This window comes from Schistocerca piceifrons, chromosome 3, assembly GCF_021461385.2.
Source record: "Schistocerca piceifrons isolate TAMUIC-IGC-003096 chromosome 3, iqSchPice1.1, whole genome shotgun sequence".
In the NCBI taxonomy this organism is placed as follows: Eukaryota; Metazoa; Arthropoda; class Insecta; order Orthoptera; family Acrididae; genus Schistocerca; species Schistocerca piceifrons.
The window spans coordinates 498863288-498884672 of record NC_060140.1 but is presented as its reverse complement, the minus strand read 5'-3'; the positions used below and the strand labels follow the sequence as shown (position 1 = coordinate 498884672).

At 38.5% G+C, this 21385-nt stretch overlaps 2 protein-coding genes across 2 annotated transcripts in view; one reads left to right on the top strand and one right to left on the bottom strand.

Annotated features, from left to right (window-relative positions):
* LOC124790131 (tRNA pseudouridine synthase-like 1) overlaps window positions 1-432 on the top strand; it is a 221931-nt gene extending 221499 nt beyond the window's left edge. The window contains exon 8 of the mRNA XM_047257711.1: window positions 406-432. Within this exon, the coding sequence (XP_047113667.1) occupies window positions 406-417 (12 nt within the window). The 3' untranslated portion in view covers window positions 418-432. The remainder of the gene's footprint in view (window positions 1-405) is intronic.
* The window catches only part of LOC124790130 (protein melted), a 253327-nt gene that overhangs the window by 135627 nt on the left and 96315 nt on the right, over window positions 1-21385 (bottom strand). The window contains exons 10-11 of the mRNA XM_047257704.1: window positions 11983-12125; window positions 3860-4112 (exon numbers count right to left, since the gene is read on the bottom strand). Coding sequence (XP_047113660.1) covers window positions 3860-4112; window positions 11983-12125 — 396 coding nt within the window. The remainder of the gene's footprint in view (window positions 1-3859; window positions 4113-11982; window positions 12126-21385) is intronic.

Below are 21385 nucleotides of genomic sequence, written 5' to 3'. Positions count from 1 at the left end.
TAATGGTTTTGCAAACCAATAGGACTTAAATGGTTTTGAATATTTTCTTCACTTCGGCATACTATGTTTGTAGCATAACACATATTTCTTGAGTCAGTTCCTCTTAAATGTAAACTGAACATTTTTCGATTCACTGAACAAGATTTGTGGAGCAGTTGACACTTATAAGCAGGAAATATATTAGCTAACTTCTAGATGTGTGACACAAGCCGCTACGGACATGGGTAACTCTGTTACACTGAAAGTAGTAGTAGTAGTAGTAGTAGTAACAATGCTATGATCTTTGCAAGTTTATCATTCACGCTTCGTACCAGTATATAATTTAGAATATATGGCATAAATATTCTTCCAGTTATTTAGCATTTAACAGCTTGTTTACTTTCACTGCTCTTGCTTTCTTTACAGCTGCATCTATAGCTAAAGTTCCTGTTTCACAACGCAGTAGAAAGAAGATCACTGCTCAGAATGACATCAAATTTGAATGGCATATTACTGACAAAAGGGGAAGTGCCGAAGAAAAAAAATTAATGAAAATTTTACCAGTAGATGTTGCTGTAAGTGTCTTAATGTAAATGGGAGAGGCTACAAATAACAGATGACTCACAAGACGGCTTCAGTTTCAGTTGCAAATTACACCATCTGTACTGTTCAATGTGCAAGACTGCACAAGTTTGGCAGTCAACAGCTGTTGAGGATATAAAATGTAGACTGGCTATGCAAAGGAAAGCATTTCTGAAGAAGACAAATTTGTTAAGATCGAGTGTACATTTAAGTGTCAGGAAGACATTCATGAAAGTATTTGTATGGAGTGTAGCCATGTATGGAAGTGAAACATGGCAAGAGACACTTGAGACATGAGAATTGTACTAGGTGGTAGTGGGAGGATGTATGGGGCAGCAGCAGTAGTATATTCCACCACCTCTACCCTGCAACCCGTTTCTCTACGCCCAATTCTCCTCTGTAAACCCCCACTATCCACCCAAGCCAAGATCATTATGCACCTCAAGCGCAGTTGCAGATGGGTCTTAACAGCCAGAGATGATAGTGCTCTGTCTATGTCTAATGAAGGACTTGGTCCGATAACTAACGTCTGGTAGTCTTTATTCAATGCATCTATGTACCACTCAATGCCTCCTCTATGCAGTGCACAGCAATCTATCCTTTTCATACCATGTTTCCATCCTTCATTTACCATTGTTTGATATTTCACTGTTTTGCAATAAAATAATTTTTACTTTTATTTTATTATGTTTTAAAGACATTATTTCTTTTCTGTCACAATGTATTTTGCGTTTCTCTTATACAGAGTTCTAACAGCAAACGTGCATTTTTATGTGAAACAGACCATAAGAAACTGCACAAATATCAAGGAATTTGTTTTCTTCAGACTGAGTGAGAAATGTATGCTTTCCTTAACTTACAGACAAGGGAGAAGACACAACAGTTTACCGAAGTAGTTGGAATGTGAATATCTCTACTTATAATATGCAAAAACAGCCTAATAAATATGGAGTCCAGTTATTTATGAAGCAAACAACCATATGGAAATCTGGTTAAATATCTCCTGTGATACTGTGTACAAACTTGAAGATGGAATAAATACTTTTACCCTCTTAACTGTAAACTGAAAATTACAAAGCCACATACAGGGTGATTCAGGAGGAATGTCACATTATTTATGAGGCGATTCTACATGTGAAAATAAACCAAAAAAGTCCTACGAACATATGCCCAATTTTTTATAATTACAGAACTGAAGACAAGAGTGAATATTACTTATTGAAGTGCCATGTAGGTACTGTGGTGGACAGAGTAATGGTGGGACAGGGTTGTGGGGGTTCTCCAACAGATGGCAGCACTGTGACAACAGCTACAGGTGTACCCAGTATGGAAGCGTGGGTTGGATTAGTGAGAAGTCGTGAGGCCATGTGGAAGTCATGCTTCAGTGTTCTTTAATTAAGCAAGTCCATTGTGTCTGAGAATACCAACATGCCACATATGTTCACCCATGCAGAAAACACAGACCTGATGTTTACGCACAGGTACTGTAATAGCAGTGCTGTGAGGCTGTGACAGGTTACCAGAGACGTTTCCCTGATTGACAAACCCCGTGCCAGGACACTTCCCACAGTTTTTTAAACATTATTGAATGCGGAACACTGCCCAGTGTACACGTAACATCAGAATATGAGGCTGTCCAGTCACTTGAGGAAAGGGAAGACATCACTGGAATGGTACACCACAACCCCTCCACCAGTACAAGCACATTAGCCATCAGCTCAACATTCCAAAAACATGAGCATGGCATATTACATTCTGAGGGTTTGTACTTATTCTACGAGCAGCCCATGCAACATCTGCATGCATGTGACTCAGTAAGCAGACAACAATTTTGTGAATGGTTGGCTGTACACAGAGACTGTGTGCAGTATACTTTATTTACAAATGAGGCTACTGTTGAACGCAATTCTATCATGAACATCTGCAATTTTCATGCACTGGTGACAGAGAACTCTCATGGCACTGGGGAAACACGATTCCAAGTTAGGTTCTCAGCGAATGTCTGGAATGGTATGATTGATGACCTGGTGATAGGGACTACATTCCTGCCAAATCGCATGACAGCCAAAGCATGTGTACATTTCCTGGTAGAAGACCTAACTGCACTTTTTGAAGATGTGGCATTACAGCAACAATAGCAAATGCACCTGCAACAAGATGGATCACCAATTTACTGTACCAGACCAGTATCCCAGTAACTGAACAATACATTTTGTCAATGGTGGATTGGCCATGGTAAACCCATTAACTGGTCTGCCAGATACCCAATCTAACCCCATTAGACTTCTGTTTATGGGGCTGGTTAAAGGGGAATGTGTACTCTACGAAGGTACTTGTTGCTCACATCACTGATGCTATTGCCCGCATTAAAACCAATGGAGATGATGTTCGATCAGCAACGTAATACACCCTCCAATATGTTGACAAGTGTATTGAGATGGGTGGGGGACTTTTCGAACAGCTCTTGTAGGATGCATCAGTCATCTGTCACACCATTATTCTGTTCGGCACAGCGCCTACACCACTTTTCGACAAGTCTTGTCTTCATAATCATTCGTGGTTGTGAGTAGCCTTCAACCCGCTCCAGTTCCATAATGATAGAAAATTGAACACATTTTCACAGTACCTTTTTTGTTTATTTACACATGCAGAATCACTTCATAAATTATGTCAAGCTCCTCTTGATAATCATCCAGTGTTTGTCCTGGTGACATTTCAGTAGTGCTACAAAGCAGATTTGGTAACATTAGAATACAGCCTGCCATTCTGAATCTTGTGTCACACACTCTTTCTGTTAAAAGTAATGCTTGTGCATTGCACTGCGAAGATTTAAATGTTTTCTGCATCAATGAAGTCTTGAGGCCTGAGGAAGACCACACACTGTCCCTCTATTTTTAGGTAATAAACTTATTCTACCTTCACATGTAATTTAAACATGGCCAGGTAAGCTGAAAAATGAAATGTCTACTTTGGAGTAAAGGAGACCACTCGCTGAAAAGCACAAGCACCCAGTCGTCAACATGCACACACAAAAAGAAAGAAAATTTGCTATGTCTTGGTGGTCATAAGAACCACAGAAACATCTAACTTTTTGACAGATATTTATTTAAAGTGGATGTCTCAATCTCTATGATTAATATAGTTAAGAAAAAAAAGTTCATTATTTCATGAGACTCCTGTAGCTATTCATTTAGGTGAAAATAGATCACCAATATCTTTAAAGTGACAAGAGAAATGAACAAGTTATATGGGCCATCTTATTATCAAGTATGGAATTAGAAAACAATGATTGGCTCACATGCTATTTTTGCTTGGTGATGCTGTTGTGGTGACAGTCACACCACCACTCGAAACATGTTGGTGATGTGGCACAGCTGCGGCCACAGCTGACACATGGTACTGTCTCCCTCCGCCTCCTGCTCCATTGATAGCTGTAACACTCCTATTTCCACTGGCTGCTGTTGCAACAGAAATCTGGTTTATCTGTTGGCTTGAACTCAATCTTGTCATGCTCTTATGCAAACCTCCCACAGATCCAACACGACTGCCACCTGAAAAAAGAAGTTTATTTTTTTAATTTAATTTTGGTTGTGATCATGATAGTTTACAGATTACATTACCAAAGTGTATGAAATTGTACATGCAAGGAACAAGATCCTTCACCAAAGAAGATGAAGTAAATATTCTAGAATTCAAATCAAGAACAGCTACCAACATGAGTAACTTAGAAGTAGATATCCTTGGAATAGTGAAGCAACTTAAATCACTTAATAAAAGCAAGTCTTCCAGTCCAGGCTGTATGCCAGTTAGGTTCCTTTCACAGTATGCTGATGCAGTAGCTCCATACTTAACAATCATATATAACCACTCGCTCAACAAAAGATCCATACCTACAGACTGAAAAGTTGCACAGGTAAGGTAGTAGGAGTAAGCCACTAAATTACAGGCCCATAACATTAACGTCGATATGCAGCAGGATTTTGGAACATATATTGTGTTCAAACATTATGAATCACCTCGAAGAGAATGATCTATTGACACACAGTCAACAAGGACTTAGAAAACATTGTTCTTGTGAAAAACAACTAGCTCTTTGCACATACGAAGCGTTGAGTGCTACTGAAAAACTGATTCCGTATTTCTAGATTTCCAGAAGGCTTTCGACACTGTACCACACAAGCGGCTTGTAATGAAATTGGATGCTTATGGAATATAGTCTCAGTTATGTGACTGGATTCATCATTTCCTGTCAGAAAGGTCATAATTCATAGTAACTGACGGAAAGTCATCGAGTAAAGCGAAAGTGATTTCTGGTGTTCCCCGAGATAGTATTATAGGCTTTTGCTATTTCTTACCTATGTAAACAATTTAGGAGAGAATCTGAGCAGCCGTCTTGGTTTGCTTGCAGATGATGCTGTCGTTTATCATTTGGTAAACGCATCAGAACATCAAAACAAATTGCGAAACAATTTAGAAAAGATATCTGTATGGTGTGAAAATTGGCAATTGACCTTAAATAAATAATGAAGAGCGTGTGGCCACCCATATGAGTGCTAAAAAGAATCCGTTAAACATCAATTACATGATAAATCAGTCAACTCTAAAGACTGTAAATTCAACTAAACATCAAGGAATTACAACTTAAATTGCAAAGAACACACAGAAAATGTTGTGGGGATGGTAGAGGGAAGACTGTGTTTTATTGGCAGAACACTTCGAAAATGTAATAGATCTACTAAAGAGACTGCCTACACTACGCTTGTCTGTCCTCTTTTGGAGTACTGCTACACAGTCTGGGATCCTTACCAGATAGGATTAATGGAGCACACCAAGAAAATTCAAGGAAGAGCACCACATTTTGTATTATCGCAAAACAAGGGAGAGAGAGTCATTGATATGATACAGGATTTGTGGTGGACATCATTAAAACAAAGGTGTTTCTTGTTGCGCCGGAATCTTCTCGCGAAATTTCCATCATCAACTTTCTCCCCCGAATGCGAAAATATTTTGTTGATGCTGACCTACTTAGGGAGAAATGATCATCATAATAAAATAAGAAAAATCAGAGCTTGCACAGAAAGATATAGGTGTTTGTCTTTTTCTAAGCGGTGTTGAAGATTACAATAATAGAGAATCATTGTAAAGGTGGTTCGATGAACCCTCTGCCAGGCACTTATGTGTGATCTGCAGAGTCGATGTAGATTTCTCCCTGTGAAATTACTAATACATCTAAATAAGGCTGAAATTATTTCTTACAGAGAAAGCAGTAAAACATAAGGTTGATAATGTGATAACATGAAAATCAGTTAACTTAGACTAGTAAATCATAAGAAATACATACACAAGATTATCAGTTACAGCTCTTTGGAGCAGGCGTGTGTGTTTACTCAGTGCCCTCGTAAATATAGGTGTTTTCTCATGGAAAAACAATTTACTAAGGCAATACTATAGCTTAAATAAGTAAATTAGTATCTATTGTGATCTATATATTGAGTGTGTCACTTTTACTTGCATAGTTCTCGTGAAAAGTTAACTGTTCTAAGGTGCAAGCTATTGGCGTGTGTGTTTACTCAGTGTGCTTGTAAATATAGGTGTTTATTCGTGGAAAAACAATTTATTAAGGCAATATTGTAGCTTAAATAAGTAAATTAGGATCTATTGTGATCTATATATTGAAGGTTTCGCTTTTACTTGTGTAGTTTTCGTGAAAGGATAACTGTTTTAAAGTGCAAGCCTTTGGTGTGGGTTTGTTTTTGTTATTGACCGCAATAAGTTACGTGATTATTCACTAATTTCCGGTTAGTGTCTGTGTAGCTTTATTGTGAAGAGTATCGTATGTGTATAGTTTGCATTTGGTTCGTGTTTACTGTGTTTCTACACTTCCGTACAGTTAATTTTCCATATTGTGCAGTAAAGTTGTTAAGTGGTGTTTCTGTTTCCATTAGAGTATTTTTACATAATTCAGTGATAGTGCCTGTTCAAATTTGTCATTAGGAAATATCGAGCCTCTTCAGTTTCTTACTTGTTTTATGAATTCCGCCACTATAACCTACGCCAGCAATTAACTTCGCGCTGCTTACATTTGCCTGCTGCTACATTCGCCTGACATTTGGAAGTTCTCTGCTCATCTCACCGCTAGCTAAGTTACTTTCTGCTAATTATTAATTGGTGTAGGGGAATTGTTTCTAGTGTAATTTGTATTGTTTAATCTACCATAATGCGTGACAAATGTGGATGTTGTCATAGATTAGTGAGCACGGGAGTGAAATGTCAGGATTGTGGGTTGGTGTTTCACTGGGGAGATTGTAGCGGGCAAGCTGTTATAGTGCCAGATGAGGCTCACCAATGGAGTTGTAGATTATGTAGCCGCGACAAGAAAATCGTGGAAAAGGGAAAAAAGATTTGTGCCCTTCAAGATGAACTAGAAATGGTGTACTTTGAATTAGACAGGTTGAAGGGGGAAAGAGACAATTGGAGCTGAGAACAGGTAACAAGTTGTAGTCAGAAATCACTTTTCATATTCCAGTGAGCAATCGGTCTGATTTGTTACCTGAAGTAGAAGAGCCTCAAACAGTTTTTGAGTAAAGTAGGGTGCAGCAGACTCTTAGTAAATATTGTAATGCTAGGTCGCGAATAAAGTCAAGCAGAAAGAAAAGAGTCCTGCTGTCAGGTAGCAGTCACGGGAGAGGTGTAGGCCAGTTGCTATAGGTTAGGCTAGGAGTCGAGTACCAGGTCACAAGCATTGTGAAACTTTGTGCTAAGCTTAGCCAGCTTACAGAAAACCTAGGGGCCTTGTGCAAAGATTTTGATGGTCAGGACCACGTTCTTATAGTAGGAGGAGCAGGAAACAGCCTGGCTAGCAATTCGGACCATAGTATTAGGTGTGACCTGGAACTGAGTTAACAGAGATCGGGGGGGGGGGGGGGGGGGTTTATTGTTGACAGAAACTAAATCTCATATCTGTGCTGTGCCTGTTGATGCACTTGGGAGGTGGGGTTACACTAGTCGTGGCCTGAACCTGAATAGGAGGGGGAAGGATAGATTAGTTGATCTTCTTGCGGAAAATGTAAGGGGGGCCACATGCATACAAGACAAAATACCTGTGATTACTGGAGTCAGAGGGACACATTTTTTTAGGTTAGAGTCAGGTTACAGACAGAGGGTATTGAAAGAGATTAAAACAGAACAGTGCCATAATGTCTGTAGCGGTATCCAAAGAAATAAAATTTGTGTGTTTCATCAGAACATTAGAGGACTGAAAAATAAGATAGATGAGCTTCTTGTATGTCTAGAAAATTGTGTAAATTCTGAAGGTATAGATGTTTTGTGACTCTCTGAACACCATGTAACCGCAGGGATGGAGAAGTTAAATTTAAGGGATTACAGATTAGCATCTTATTCATGTAGAGTCCACATGGAAAAAGGAGGAGTTGCTACTTATATAAAAACTGGACACAAAGTCAAAAATATTGAATCAAATAGTTTTTGTATAGATCAGATCCTTGAAGCATGTGCTTGTGAGTTGCTACTGCAATATACTTCTATAGTAATTGTAAAAATCTGCAGATCCCCTCAAGGTAACTTTCAGCTACCTGTCAGACAAAAAGAAGCAGTTAAAGATACGGATACAAAAATTAGCTAGAATCTTTGTTTGGTTGTTTCAATCTAGTATCTGTTGTAAATTTTCCAACTCGTGTGCAGCAGGATAGTAGGTCACTTATCGATGACATTTTCATAGACGGTGCCCAGGCAGAAACAATTAATGTGTACCCAGTTGTTAAAAGCCTATCTGACCATGATGCACAGTTAATGGAAATAACACGTGTAGCACCTTACAGGATTCAGGCAGGTTCATACAAGGCAGGGAGGCTTATTAATGCAAACAGGATACAGAGCTTTATGTGCAGCCTAGAAGAGGTAGAATGAAATGAAGTATACACAGAAAATTGTGCTGATGTAAAATTCAATTTGTTCCACTGTAAATTTGTCTCAATATTTGAGAGTTGCTTTCAATAAATGCTATAAAAAAAGCCATTACAAAGTCAAGTAAGCCATGGATTACTAAGAGAATTAAGATATCGTGTAAGAGGAAGAGGGAAATATATGGACAGGCCAGAATAAGTCAGGATCCGATGTTACTTGCTTACTACAAAAGATACTGTAATACTTTAAGGAAAGTCATTAAGAAGTCAAGAAGCTTATGTGTTCTGACAGAAATTAATAATGTGGATAATAAGATTAAAACTATATGGAATACTGTCAAACAGGAGACAGGGCAGCCTGACAGTGCACAGCATACCATAGCAATAAAGCTAAATGATGATGTTGTGAGTGATAATTCACAAGTTGCAAGTATTTTTAACAATCACTTTCTGAATGTAGCAGCAAAAATAGGGTTAAAGGGTTCAGCTGAAGAAGCAAAAAATATGTTAAAAATGTCATTTAGAAATAGCACCAACATCCCCCACTGAAATTAAACAAAACTAAAAACTAAACTCCTCCCGAACAGGCCATGAAGGCCCAACGGCACCGACCGGCCGCCGTGTCATCCTCAGCCCACAGGCATCACTGGATGTGGATATGGAGGGGCATGTGGTTAGCACACCGCTCTCCCGGCCGTATGTCAGTTTCCGAGACCGGAACCACTACTTCTCAATCAAGTAGCTCCTCAGTTTGCCTCACAAGGGCTGAGTGCATCCCACTTGCCAACAGCACTCAGCAGACCGGATGGTCACCCATCCAAGTGCTAGCCCTGCCCGACAACGCTTAACTTCGGTTATCTGACGGGAATTGGTGTTACCACTGCAGCAAGGTCGTTGGCCACTGAAAATAAGGAAATAATAAATATTGAAAAACAAGAGCTCATGTGGTGTTGATGGAGTCTCTAACAGATTTTGAAGTGTTGTTCTAATTTAATATGTGGAGTCCTTAGCAATATATGTAATGCTTCGCTGGCACAGGGAATTTTTTCAGACAGATTGAAATACGCAATTGTTAAACCTCTTCATAAGAAAGGGGACAAGAGCGACTTAAATAATTATAGACCAATCTCATTGCTGACTTCATTTTCTAAAATATTCGAAAAAGTTATGTATTCAAGAGTAGTCTCACATTTAAGTGTAAATAATTTACTCAGCATGTCACAGTTCAGATTCCGGAAGGGTTACTCAACTGAGAATGCTATTTACACATTTACCCATCAAATAGTACAAGCCATAAATAACAAATTATCACCAGCTGGTATTTTTTGTGATCTCTCCAAGGCATTTGACTGTGTGGATCATGTCACACTCTTAGAAAAACTCAGGTTTATGGAATTGAAGGCTATACACACAGCTGGTTTGAATCATACTTAATGAATAGAAAGAAAAAAGTTGTGCTGAATAGCACAAATAATGTTGGGAGGGTGGTAAATTCTAGTGAATGGGGAGTTATCACAAAGGGAGTCCCACAGGGTCCAATTTTAGGTCCTCTGTTGTTCCTTATTCATGTGAATGACCTCCCTCTTAACGTTTAGCAAGCGGAACTAGTACTTTTTGCATATGACACGAGTGTTATAATAAATCACATTCCAGAAAAAGCAGCTGAAGATATTGTTAAGGATGTCTTTCAAAGAATTATTAAGTGGTCTCAGGAAATGGACTCTCCCTTAGTTTTGAAATCACTCACTATATCCAGTTCTGTAAACCGAATAGAGTCATACCGACAATTGATATAGCATATAAACAGGGCTCAGTTAACAGGGTAGATTTCTCCAGATTTTTGGGTGCTCATATTGATGACAACTTGAACTGGAAGAAGCATATTACTGAGCTTCTCAAACAACTAAGTTCAGCTTCTTTCGCTCTTCGTATAATTGCTAGTCTTGGTAATAAACAGATCAGCCTCCTAACGTACTTTGCATATTTCCACTCAATAATGTCTTATGGAATAGTTTTCTGGGGTGACTCACCACTTAGACATAAAGTATTGATTGCACAAAAGAGCGCAGTGAGAATAATTAGTGGTGTTCACCCAAGGACGTCATGTAGGAACCTTTTCAAGGAGTTAGGTATTTTAACTGCACCATCAGAGTACATATATTCACTAATGAAATTCATTACAAATAATCCATCTCAATTCGTGAAGAACAATGATGTTCATATGTACAATGCTAGAGGGAAAAATGACCTTTCTTATCTGTTATTGAAGCTGTCAGTTGCTCATTATTCAGCAGCAAAAATCTTTGATCATTTGCCCAACAACATAAAGTGTCTGGCAGGTAGCAGAGCAAGTTTTAAATCTAGCTTAAAATCATTTCTTTTGGACAACTCCTTCTACTCCATGGATGAGTTTCTGTTTCAGAAATGGTAAAATAATAATAATAATAATAATAATTTGTACCTCTTAATGTAGTTGCATGAGTAGAACTAAAAATTTCAGTAATAATAATATTATCACTATTCATGTATGTATATACATCTTGTTATCTGACTTGTTCCACATTATATCGATAAAATAATAGGGGAGAATGACATACGAAACATGACATAACTAAAACTAAACTGAAGAAATATTGGACCGAAACATCAAAGAATATAAAGATGAAATCATCTGTGATCTGTGTACATTTCCTGTGGCCCTCAGTCCCCCCTATTGGAGAACTGGCAGACTGTTGAGTGGAATAAACACATCAAGATACTTAGCTGTATTTCTCATATTGCACTCGGCTTCATTTGGCAAGCAGTATTTCATTTATATTAATTCAGAATGAGAGAAGAAGAATTTCTATATCTATTATGAACAGTGCACAATAGTAACGTCTCCTGAGCTCAACATCACTCTCTTCATTGGAAGGGGGCGGGGAGTGGTGGGCTGTATTGACTCAGCTTCTTAGACTAAGGGCATGGCGTTAGAACATGCGTGGCATATAGTTGTATTTTTCTGGAGACCATTTTCCAAGCAGATTGGAGGGAATCCAAGCGGCACAGCTGCATGTTTTTGGTCCATGAGTCACAAGTAGGTTATAGCTGAAGATTCTGTGAACAATACCAGCATTTCTCTTACTCTTTTTGACAGCAGATGCCAGTTTAAAGTGGGAAGGATGTAAAAGATTAACCTTAATTTTTAGTGTGTGTGTGTGTGTGTGTGTGTGTGTGTGGGCGTGCGTGCGTGTTCTGGATTCCACATTTCACAGACTCCATGGCAAACGTCCTCTATAAAAAACACACACACACACAAATTCTGGTCAACTCAACAATCTCCATGCTTCTGTCTCACTGTAGGACTTCATGCAGAGCACACATTCCAGAATTGTAGGAAACAATATCATTGTGGCACCAATCTAAAGGGCATCCAATTACCTAGGTATACCTTACATGACAGTTTTTGTGCATTGTCTTCTTTCCTTCTTCTTGGTGCAGTATCCACAGACATACTCACCAACATTAAGTCGTGTCATGCTCCGATGGGCAGCTGATGTGTGCAGGCGACCTGTACTACGGCTATCACCTCCCAATCTTGGTCGACTAACTACCAATCGATTTGCTTCTTGACGATTTAGCCATCCACCTTCCTGCTGCATTCTTTTGTTTAAAATGGGAAAAAATATTATAGAACAACACAAATAAAAACATGAACAGACACACAAAAGAAACAGTGACATTTAATACACTTTATGTTCACAGCTATACATGACTGTATGATTACATTTATGAAAGGCACAGTAAAGAGCATGGATGAGGCTGCTTTTTTAATATTTATTGTCACTCCCATTCTTTTTCATTTAAAAATGACACAAGGAAAAAAAAACATATGCTCCTTTAAGCACCTGATGTCTCTGATATGGCCCATAAGCAAAGCACATGAAGAAAGTCACCATAAAGTCTGTATTTAATTGATGCAACTCAGTGTACAGGCTTAAAATTGCATTTTCTCTAACTGTTTCTAATAATTTGCTCCTGTTCATGCACATTCACATTATGTTCTCTTTATTCATATTTATGGTGAGATGTTACTGACTATACAAACAAATTTCATCTATATCATGCATAAACATCCTTACATTTGTTAAGTAATGATCTTTTATTATAACAACCTGTGAGATTTGTCCACTCCACATGTCAAATGTTTTATTTATACTGAGAACATTACCACTACAAAAAATACACAGGCTTTCACAGCAAGTGTCAATATCACTAAAATACATTTTGGTTATACTGCAGTGTCATCTTATAATACACTTAAAAGTACTAAAATGTATAAACGATTCTGCTGTTCTGTAGTGACTCTTCTGATTAGCTGAGGTGCAGGTGCATCAATATATTGCTTTCATAACAGTGTCACTAGACCACTGACATCACATTTATTTTATGGATCCTGAAGTAGCACTGGTAGCCATAATGAGGAAAAGAGGGGACCCGTGGCCGACTATTTGTGGGTTTCACAACATGCTGGCAATTGATGGCACACTATGAAGCAACGACAAGGTTCATGGGTCTGTGATTTCCTGCCGTTAGTAGCAGAAAGAAGATGCCAGTTCTGCATATGCTGTTTGTTTTGCTGGTCACAGCAGTATCCAGTGAAGCTGACGTGCTGCAATCACACGTGATTCATCATACTGTGATTGCTGGCACTGTTGATTATATCCGGCAGTCTCAGGATTTCCAATGCCTGCCTTATTTTTCATGTGCACTTCTGTGGGTGTCTTGCCAGTATGGTACTCTGCTTGTGCAGATCTGTTGTTTCCCCAAGCGAACATAGCACTCATACTTTGCTATATTCTTGCTAACAGGCCTCCCAGTTCCCCCAATATAAATCCGTGCAACACTGAAACTTCCTGGCAGATTAAAACTGGACACTGCCACGACCACCAAACAAGCAGCATACGCACAGCCGGTGCCATCTTTCCACTACTAACAGCAGCAAAACATGAATCCCAGAAGTTTGTCACTGATCTGCAGTGGGCTATCAATTTCCAGAAAGCCATGCAACTCACAAATAGTCAGACACATACACCCGGCTCTCTCTTCTACCAATGTTACTTTAGGAACAATAAAATCTAATAGATATGTCAGTGGTCTAGTGACACCATCAGGAAAGCAATATACTGATGCACCCACACCCCAGCACATCAACTTTTGCACTGAGGAAGGCTGCTACACCTCAATCTAAATGTCAAAATATTTTATAGGATGACATGGAAATATACTGAGAAGGCTTTTGATAAGGATTCTATTATTGCCATTTGTCCTTCAGACACACCAGGCTTTATATTGTTCTGCAGATGGACACACTGCAACCAGTACAACAAACTGGATTCTTTTCACCAGTGGTCAAGCCACTCACATAAATTGGGAGATAACCACTTCTCAACTGACCACCTCGTACATCAAATACTTTTGAGAAGTCTAAGAAGACAAAACCAGCATTTTCATTTCTTGTGTCCTAAATGTGAATATGTTTCATGAGTGATGCTTATTTGTGCTGACTTTTTTCCTTGGAAGCTTTTAATTTTCAAAGACCATAACTATATATATCAGCTACAGAGTATGTTCTGGGATGCTGAAGCCACCAGAGATCACAAAATTCTCTGCATCTATTTATTTATCTAACCATTTGACTTACTACCGGGAAAAATGTACTGTTGCAGTCATACACCACTAATGTCCTTAGAGGTGTGGTGGGGGAGGCTGTCGTGGAGTGTGAAAGTGTTGTCACATAAAGATAAACACACACACACACACACACACACACACACACACACACACACCCACACGCGCGCGCGCGACTGGTGATAGTTTCCATGACATTTATTTATAGGTTCTGTGAGACTATTCGAGCCAAAGCTTCATTGACATGGAATGAGCAGTACATTGTTTATGGACAGCTAATTAGAAAATTTATAAATAAAAACAGTTAGTATATGAATAAATAACATGTTACAGAGAAACTCCTCAACTACTATGAGGAACTCCTGTACAGGAGGAAACCTCTCAACTTTAATCTGAATGTTAGTGGTTTATCACTCAATTTTTCAGTTCTGTTGGAAGCCTACTGAAAATGAAACTTGCCAATATACATCCACGCCTGTTCCAACTTGCACCATACATCCTCAATTAACTGTTTGATATATTCCAATCTCTGTCTCCATCTAAAGTTTTTACCCTCTACAGCTCCCTCTAGTGCCATGGAAGTTATTCCCTGATGTCTTAATACACATCCAATCATCCTGTCCCTCCTTCTTGTCAGTGTTTCTTTCTTCACCGATTCTGAGGAGACTGAATGCTGCTCCAAAAGTACATTTTCAGAGGACAACCTCCTCATTCCTTACCTTATCAGTCCACCCAGGTTTCAGCACTATATCTCAAACGCTTCAATTCTCTTCTGTTCCTGTGTTCCTACCACCCATGATTAACTACCATACAATGCTGTGCTCCACACATACATTTTCAGAAGTTTCTTCCTCAAATTAAGGCCTATGTTTGATACTAGTAGACTTCTTTTTGTCAGGATTGCCTTCTTTGCCCATGCCAGTCTGGTTTTTATGTCTTCCTTGCTTCGGTTGGCATGGGTTATTTTGATTCCAAAATAGCTTCATCTACTTTGTGATCTCTGATTTGGATGTTACGTTTCTTGCTATTCTCATATCTGCTACTTCTCATTACTTAGTCTTTTTTGGTTTACTCTAAATCCATACTGTGTACCCATTAGACTGCTCATTCCATTCAACAGATTTTGTAATTATTCTACACCTTCACCGAGAATAGCAATGTCATCAGCGAATCTAATCACTGATATCCTTTCAACCTGGCTTTTAATCCCACTCTGCAACTTTTCTTTTAGTTCCGCCTTTGCTTCTTCCATGTATGGACTGAACCATAGGGATGAAATATTGCATACCTGTTATACCCCTTTTTAATTCATTCAATTTGTTTTGAGTCATCCAGTCTTATGGTTCCCTCTTGGTTCTTGTACATACTATACATTACTTTATCTTTAGCTCACTACTTTTTTCCTCAGAATTTTCAACATCTTGCACCATTTTACACTGACGAACACTTTTACCAGGTTGACAAATCCTATGACATGCCTTTATTTTTCTTCAGTCTTGCTTCCATTATCAAGCTCAACCTTCAGGGCTGTGTCTCTGGTGCCTTTACCTTTCTCAAGGCCAAACTAATTGTCACTTAACAGTTCCTCAACTTTCTTTTCCATTCTTCTGTATATTATTCTTGTCAGCAACTCAGATGCATGCACTGTTAAGATGATTGTGGGATAGATCTTGCACTTATCTGCTCTCGCTATCTTCGGAACTGTGTGGATGATATGTTTCTGAAAGTCTGATGGTATGTTGCCAGTCTCATAGATTCTACACACCAACTTGAACAGTAATTTGGTTGCCACTTCCCCCAATGATTTTAGAAATTCCAATGGAATGTTGTCTATCCCTCCTGTTTTATTTAATCTCAAGTCTTCCAAAGGTCTCTTAAATCCCGATGCATACTGAATACCTCGTCTCTTCCATTTCTATTCCAAGTTTTTCTTCTATCACGTCATCAGAAAATTCCTCACCCTCAGAGAGACCTTCCCCAAACTCTATCCACTCTCTCATCTGCATCTAAACATGGAATTCCCATTACACTCTTAATATTGCCACTCCATTTTTCATTTCATCAGAGTTTGTTTTGACTTTTCTATATGCTGAATCAGTCCTCCTGAGTATCATTCCTCTTTCGATTTCTTCACCCTGGCTTTCCTGCACTTCCTTTTTATTTCATTCCTAAGTGATTTATATTGCTGCACCTCTGTCTTTTCCTTATCATTTTTGTACTTCCTTATTTCATTAACTAATTGAAGTATTTCTTCTGTTACCCAAAGTTTCTACGCAGTTATCTTCCCTGAACCTATGTTTGTTTGTCCAGCATTTGTGAATGCTCTTTTTAGAAGTGTCCACTCCTCTTCAACTGAACTACCTACTGTGTTATTCCTCATCACAGTATCCACATCTTCAGCAAACTTCAAACATGTCTCATCATTCCTCAGTACTTTAGTATACTACTTCCTTCCACCCTGATTTTTTTCATGTGATTCTCTTAAACTTCAGTCTATTCTTCATCATTACTAAATTGTGATATGAGTCTCTATCTGATTATGAGTATACCTCACAATCCAATACCTGGTTTGGAATCTCTGTCTGACTGTGATATACTACAACTGGAATCTTCCTCAACTTTCTTTTCCATTCTTCTGTATATTATTCTTGTCAGCAACTCAGATGCATGCACTGTTAAGATGATTGTGGGATAGATCTTGCACTTATCTGCTCTCGCTATCTTCGGAACTGTGTGGATGATATGTTTCTGAAAGTCTGATGGTATGTTGCCAGTCTCATAGATTCTACACACCAACTTGAACAGTAATTTGGTTGCCACTTCCCCCAATGATTTTAGAAATTCCAATGGAATGTTGTCTATCCCTCCTGTTTTATTTAATCTCAAGTCTTCCAAAGGTCTCTTAAATCCCGATGCATACTGAATACCTCGTCTCTTCCATTTCTATTCCAAGTTTTTCTTCTATCACGTCATCAGAAAATTCCTCACCCTCAGAGAGACCTTCCCCAAACTCTATCCACTCTCTCATCTGCATCTAAACATGGAATTCCCATTACACTCTTAATATTGCCACTCCATTTTTCATTTCATCAGAGGTTGTTTTGACTTTTCTATATGCTGAATCAGTCCTCCTGAGTATCATTCCTCTTTCGATTTCTTCACCCTGGCTTTCCTGCACTTCCTTTTTATTTCATTCCTAAGTGATTTATATTGCTGCACCTCTGTCTTTTCCTTATCATTTTTGTACTTCCTTATTTCATTAACTAATTGAAGTATTTCTTCTGTTACCCAAAGTTTCTACGCAGTTATCTTCCCTGAACCTATGTTTGTTTGTCCAGCATTTGTGAATGCTCTTTTTAGAAGTGTCCACTCCTCTTCAACTGAACTACCTACTGTGTTATTCCTCATCACAGTATCCACATCTTCAGCAAACTTCAAACATGTCTCATCATTCCTCAGTACTTTAGTATACTACTTCCTTCCACCCTGATTTTTTTCATGTGATTCTCTTAAACTTCAGTCTATTCTTCATCATTACTAAATTGTGATATGAGTCTCTATCTGATTATGAGTATACCTCACAATCCAATACCTGGTTTGGAATCTCTGTCTGACTGTGATATACTACAACTGGAATCTTCCTGTATATCTAGACCTTTTCCAGGTATATCTCCCCCTTTTGTGATTTCTGAACAGTGTATCTGCTACTACTAACTGTAACTTATTGCAGAATTCACTTAGTATTTCTCCTCTCTCATTCCTACTACCAAGCATATATTCTCCCACTACTCTTTTTTCTATTCCTTGCCTTACAAACATATAGGGGGTGTACCAGTATTTGACCTCAACATAGTTGACAGAAGAAAAATGTCCAAACCTCGAGGAAGAGGGGGGAGGCGTTTCTGGCAAGTAAACAACAGAGGAACAACCACCTTAAGAATAACCCCCATCATGAAGATAAAAATTTGAGAAACCAGGTAAATGCTTCAAATATAATAATCCTGGCCACTGAAAAAAAGACTGAAGAAGTGTTTGCTTTAAACAGAATAAACCTGGTCACTATGTTAAATGATCAATTTAGAAACAGTGTAAGTTGGTAGGGGATGGGGATGCCCCAATACCGTATTTACTCGAATCTAAGCCGCACTTTTTTTCCGGTTTTAGTAATCCAAAAAACCGCCTGCGGCTTAGAATCGAGAGCGAAGTAAGCGGAAGTTCTGAAAAATATTGGTAGGTGCCGGCACAACTTCTGTCATCGCATATATATAGCGCTACACAGGCATGCATTGCAGGCACAAAGATAAAATACTGGCGCCAAAACCTATGCATCAGTAAATAAATTAAAAGAAACCGTAGAAGAATGTAAACATTATGCCATGTATTCTTTTGTGTTTGCTGCTATCTCATTTAAATCCTGTTTGCCTAATAAACTATGAAACTAGAGTGAGACAACAGCAAACGCGGAAGAATATACATATCATGTCATGTTTATATTCATATTATTCTTATGCAGAATAGTGATACAGTCAGAAATGAAGCGTGGCAACTGACTAGATTTTTTAAATCTAAGATGACTCTAATTTCTGTGCAGAATGCAATGTACTAAAGAGGCGTCTGCAAAGATTTTCAAACAGAGAAAAATTTTCGCTAAACTCTCATTCAGAACATCTATCATACGCAGTCTATTATTTGGTTCTTGTTGATCATTATCAAAGAAATCAGCAGTGTAAGTAACAACAAATAGCAGTCTCTTGCCGTTGATTCGCTTATGAGACAATTCCTCTCTTTTTTTTATTCTAAGCCATGGTAGAACGCACAAAAAGCAAGCCATGCCGCGAGCGGTGACAGGTCGTAAACGCTCATTATCAGAATGTGACAAACAATGCATTACACAATACAATAATGCATTTTCAGCTTAGAGTGACGTAAACACCTATGACAAAGAGAATGGCACTTATCAGATCAAAGCAAAATAAGCAATCGATTCAAACCAGACGAAGCACGTGAAAAAGGAAGGGTACCCAAATAAATACAGACGGAGCGCCTAGCACACAGCAATGGCTACTTGGTAAAGCTTAACTGTTAAGCTTACGACTCAAACCAAACTACTGTAGCTGTATCTTCATTCGTTTGACCTCAATTGTGTCTCATGTTACAATGAACCAACTTTGTTTCGATTTGGAGGGGTGATCTAAAACTTTTCTCTCTCCTTGAATTTCAAGTCTCAAATTTCAGGTGCGGCTTAGAATTGGGAAAATTTTTTTCCCTTGATTTTGAGTCTCATTTTTTAGGTGCCGCTTAGATTCGAGTGTGGCTTAGATTCATGTAAATACGGTAAGCAAAATTCTATCACTAGGAAGCAAACATGTAGACAAAAATGCGTGGTTTTTACATTCTGGTGCTGCTGATCACATTTGTAATCAAACTGAATAGGTTACAAGTTACAGGCTATTTAAAAGAGTGAAGTCCCAATCTATATTGGTGATGGTAGCTTCATTTCATCACAAGAAAAGGCGACATAAACATTTTAGCCTTTGATAGAAAAAGATGGAGTGAGGAAATATCTGTCAAATGTTTATATATGCCAGTGATTCAGTTTAATGTATACTCATGGAGTGTAGCCATGTATGGAAGTGAAACATGGACAATAACCAGTTTGGACAAGAAGAGAATAGAAGCTTTCAAAATGTGGTGCTACAGAAGAATGCTGAAGATAAGGTGGGTAGATCACGTAACAAATGAGGAGATATTGAATAGGATTGGGGAGAAGAGAAGTTTGTGGCACAACTTGACTAGAAGAAGGGATCGATTGGTAGGACATGTTTTGAGGCATCAAGGGATCGCAAATTTAGCATTGGAGGGCAGCGTGGAGGGTAAAAATCGTAGAGGGAGACCAAGAGATCAATACACTAAGCAGATTCAGAAGGATGTAGGTTGCAGTAGGTACTGGGAGATGAAGAAGCTTGCACAGGATAGAGTAGCATGGAGAGCTGCATCAAACCAGTCTCAGGACTGAAGACCACAACAATACCCATATTTGCCTGAATAATGTTATTTTCACTCAGTGACATCCTAAACTTCATTCTGCCTAACTTTTCTTCACAAACTTCCACTGCAACAACATTTTTTCCCTTGAAGAGTCTGCCTATTGTCTTATCAGATTTAAATGCTATTCCCTTGTAAAGAACTGGTATGGGTATGCAGATCTCAAAATCTGGAGCAAAAGGCTTGTACACCAAAATTTTCCCTGTGTAAAAATGTTTTTGAACAGTTGACAAATCTAGTTTAAGTAAAAAGATAAAAGCTTATGTGTGGGCTGTATTATGGGCAAAATTCATTAGTTGCCCTTCCATAAAAGTGACACAAAGTCAGCAAAGACATGCGAGTTGATTCACACTGATTTTTGTGGTTCTGCGCAAGTTAATTCAGTTGATGGTTCAGGGTACTTTCTTTTGTTAAAAGATGACTATTCCAATTAGCAATTTTTGTGTTTCTCAAAAGATACGTCTGAATTGGACAAACAGCTGGAATATTTCATAAAAACTAGTGATAAGCAAGTTGAGCATGGAATTAAAGTGATCGGAACTAATAGAATTTATGAATTTATTAATCAAGAGGTGTACAAAATAATGCAGAACCATGTTTGACTGTGATGTGGCCAAACTCAGGGTATTTGGAGAGATGGTTTACCAGGTGTACTGGTATGAAACGAGCATTTTTTTGTGAAAATGAAACACTAATTTTGAATTGAAAAGTAAAAACATTTTATTCAAAGTACTGACTATTGCTTTCTATACATTTTGACCACCTTTCTGGCAATTTGTAGACACCACACCAATAGAATTGTTCCTATTTTGAAGCAAACCAATCAAACACCCAATTTTCGACTTCTTCGTAGGAATCAAAGTGTTCCTCAGCCAATGCGTGTCCCATTGATGAAAACAAATGGTAGTTGGAAGGGGCCAAGTCTAATGAATACGGTGGGTGGGGTAGCAGCTCCCAGTCAAGTGTTTTGACTGTATCCTGAACCAGTTTTGCTTTGTGTGCAGGTGCATTGCTGTGTAAAAAAATTACTTTGCCATGTCTTCTGGCCCATTCTGGTCTTTTCTCGATCAATGCATAGTTCAAATTGATCATTTGTTGTCTGTAGCGATTAGTATTCACAGTTTCACCAGATTTTAGAAGCTCATGATACACCACACCTTTCTGACCCACCAAACACAGAGCATTGT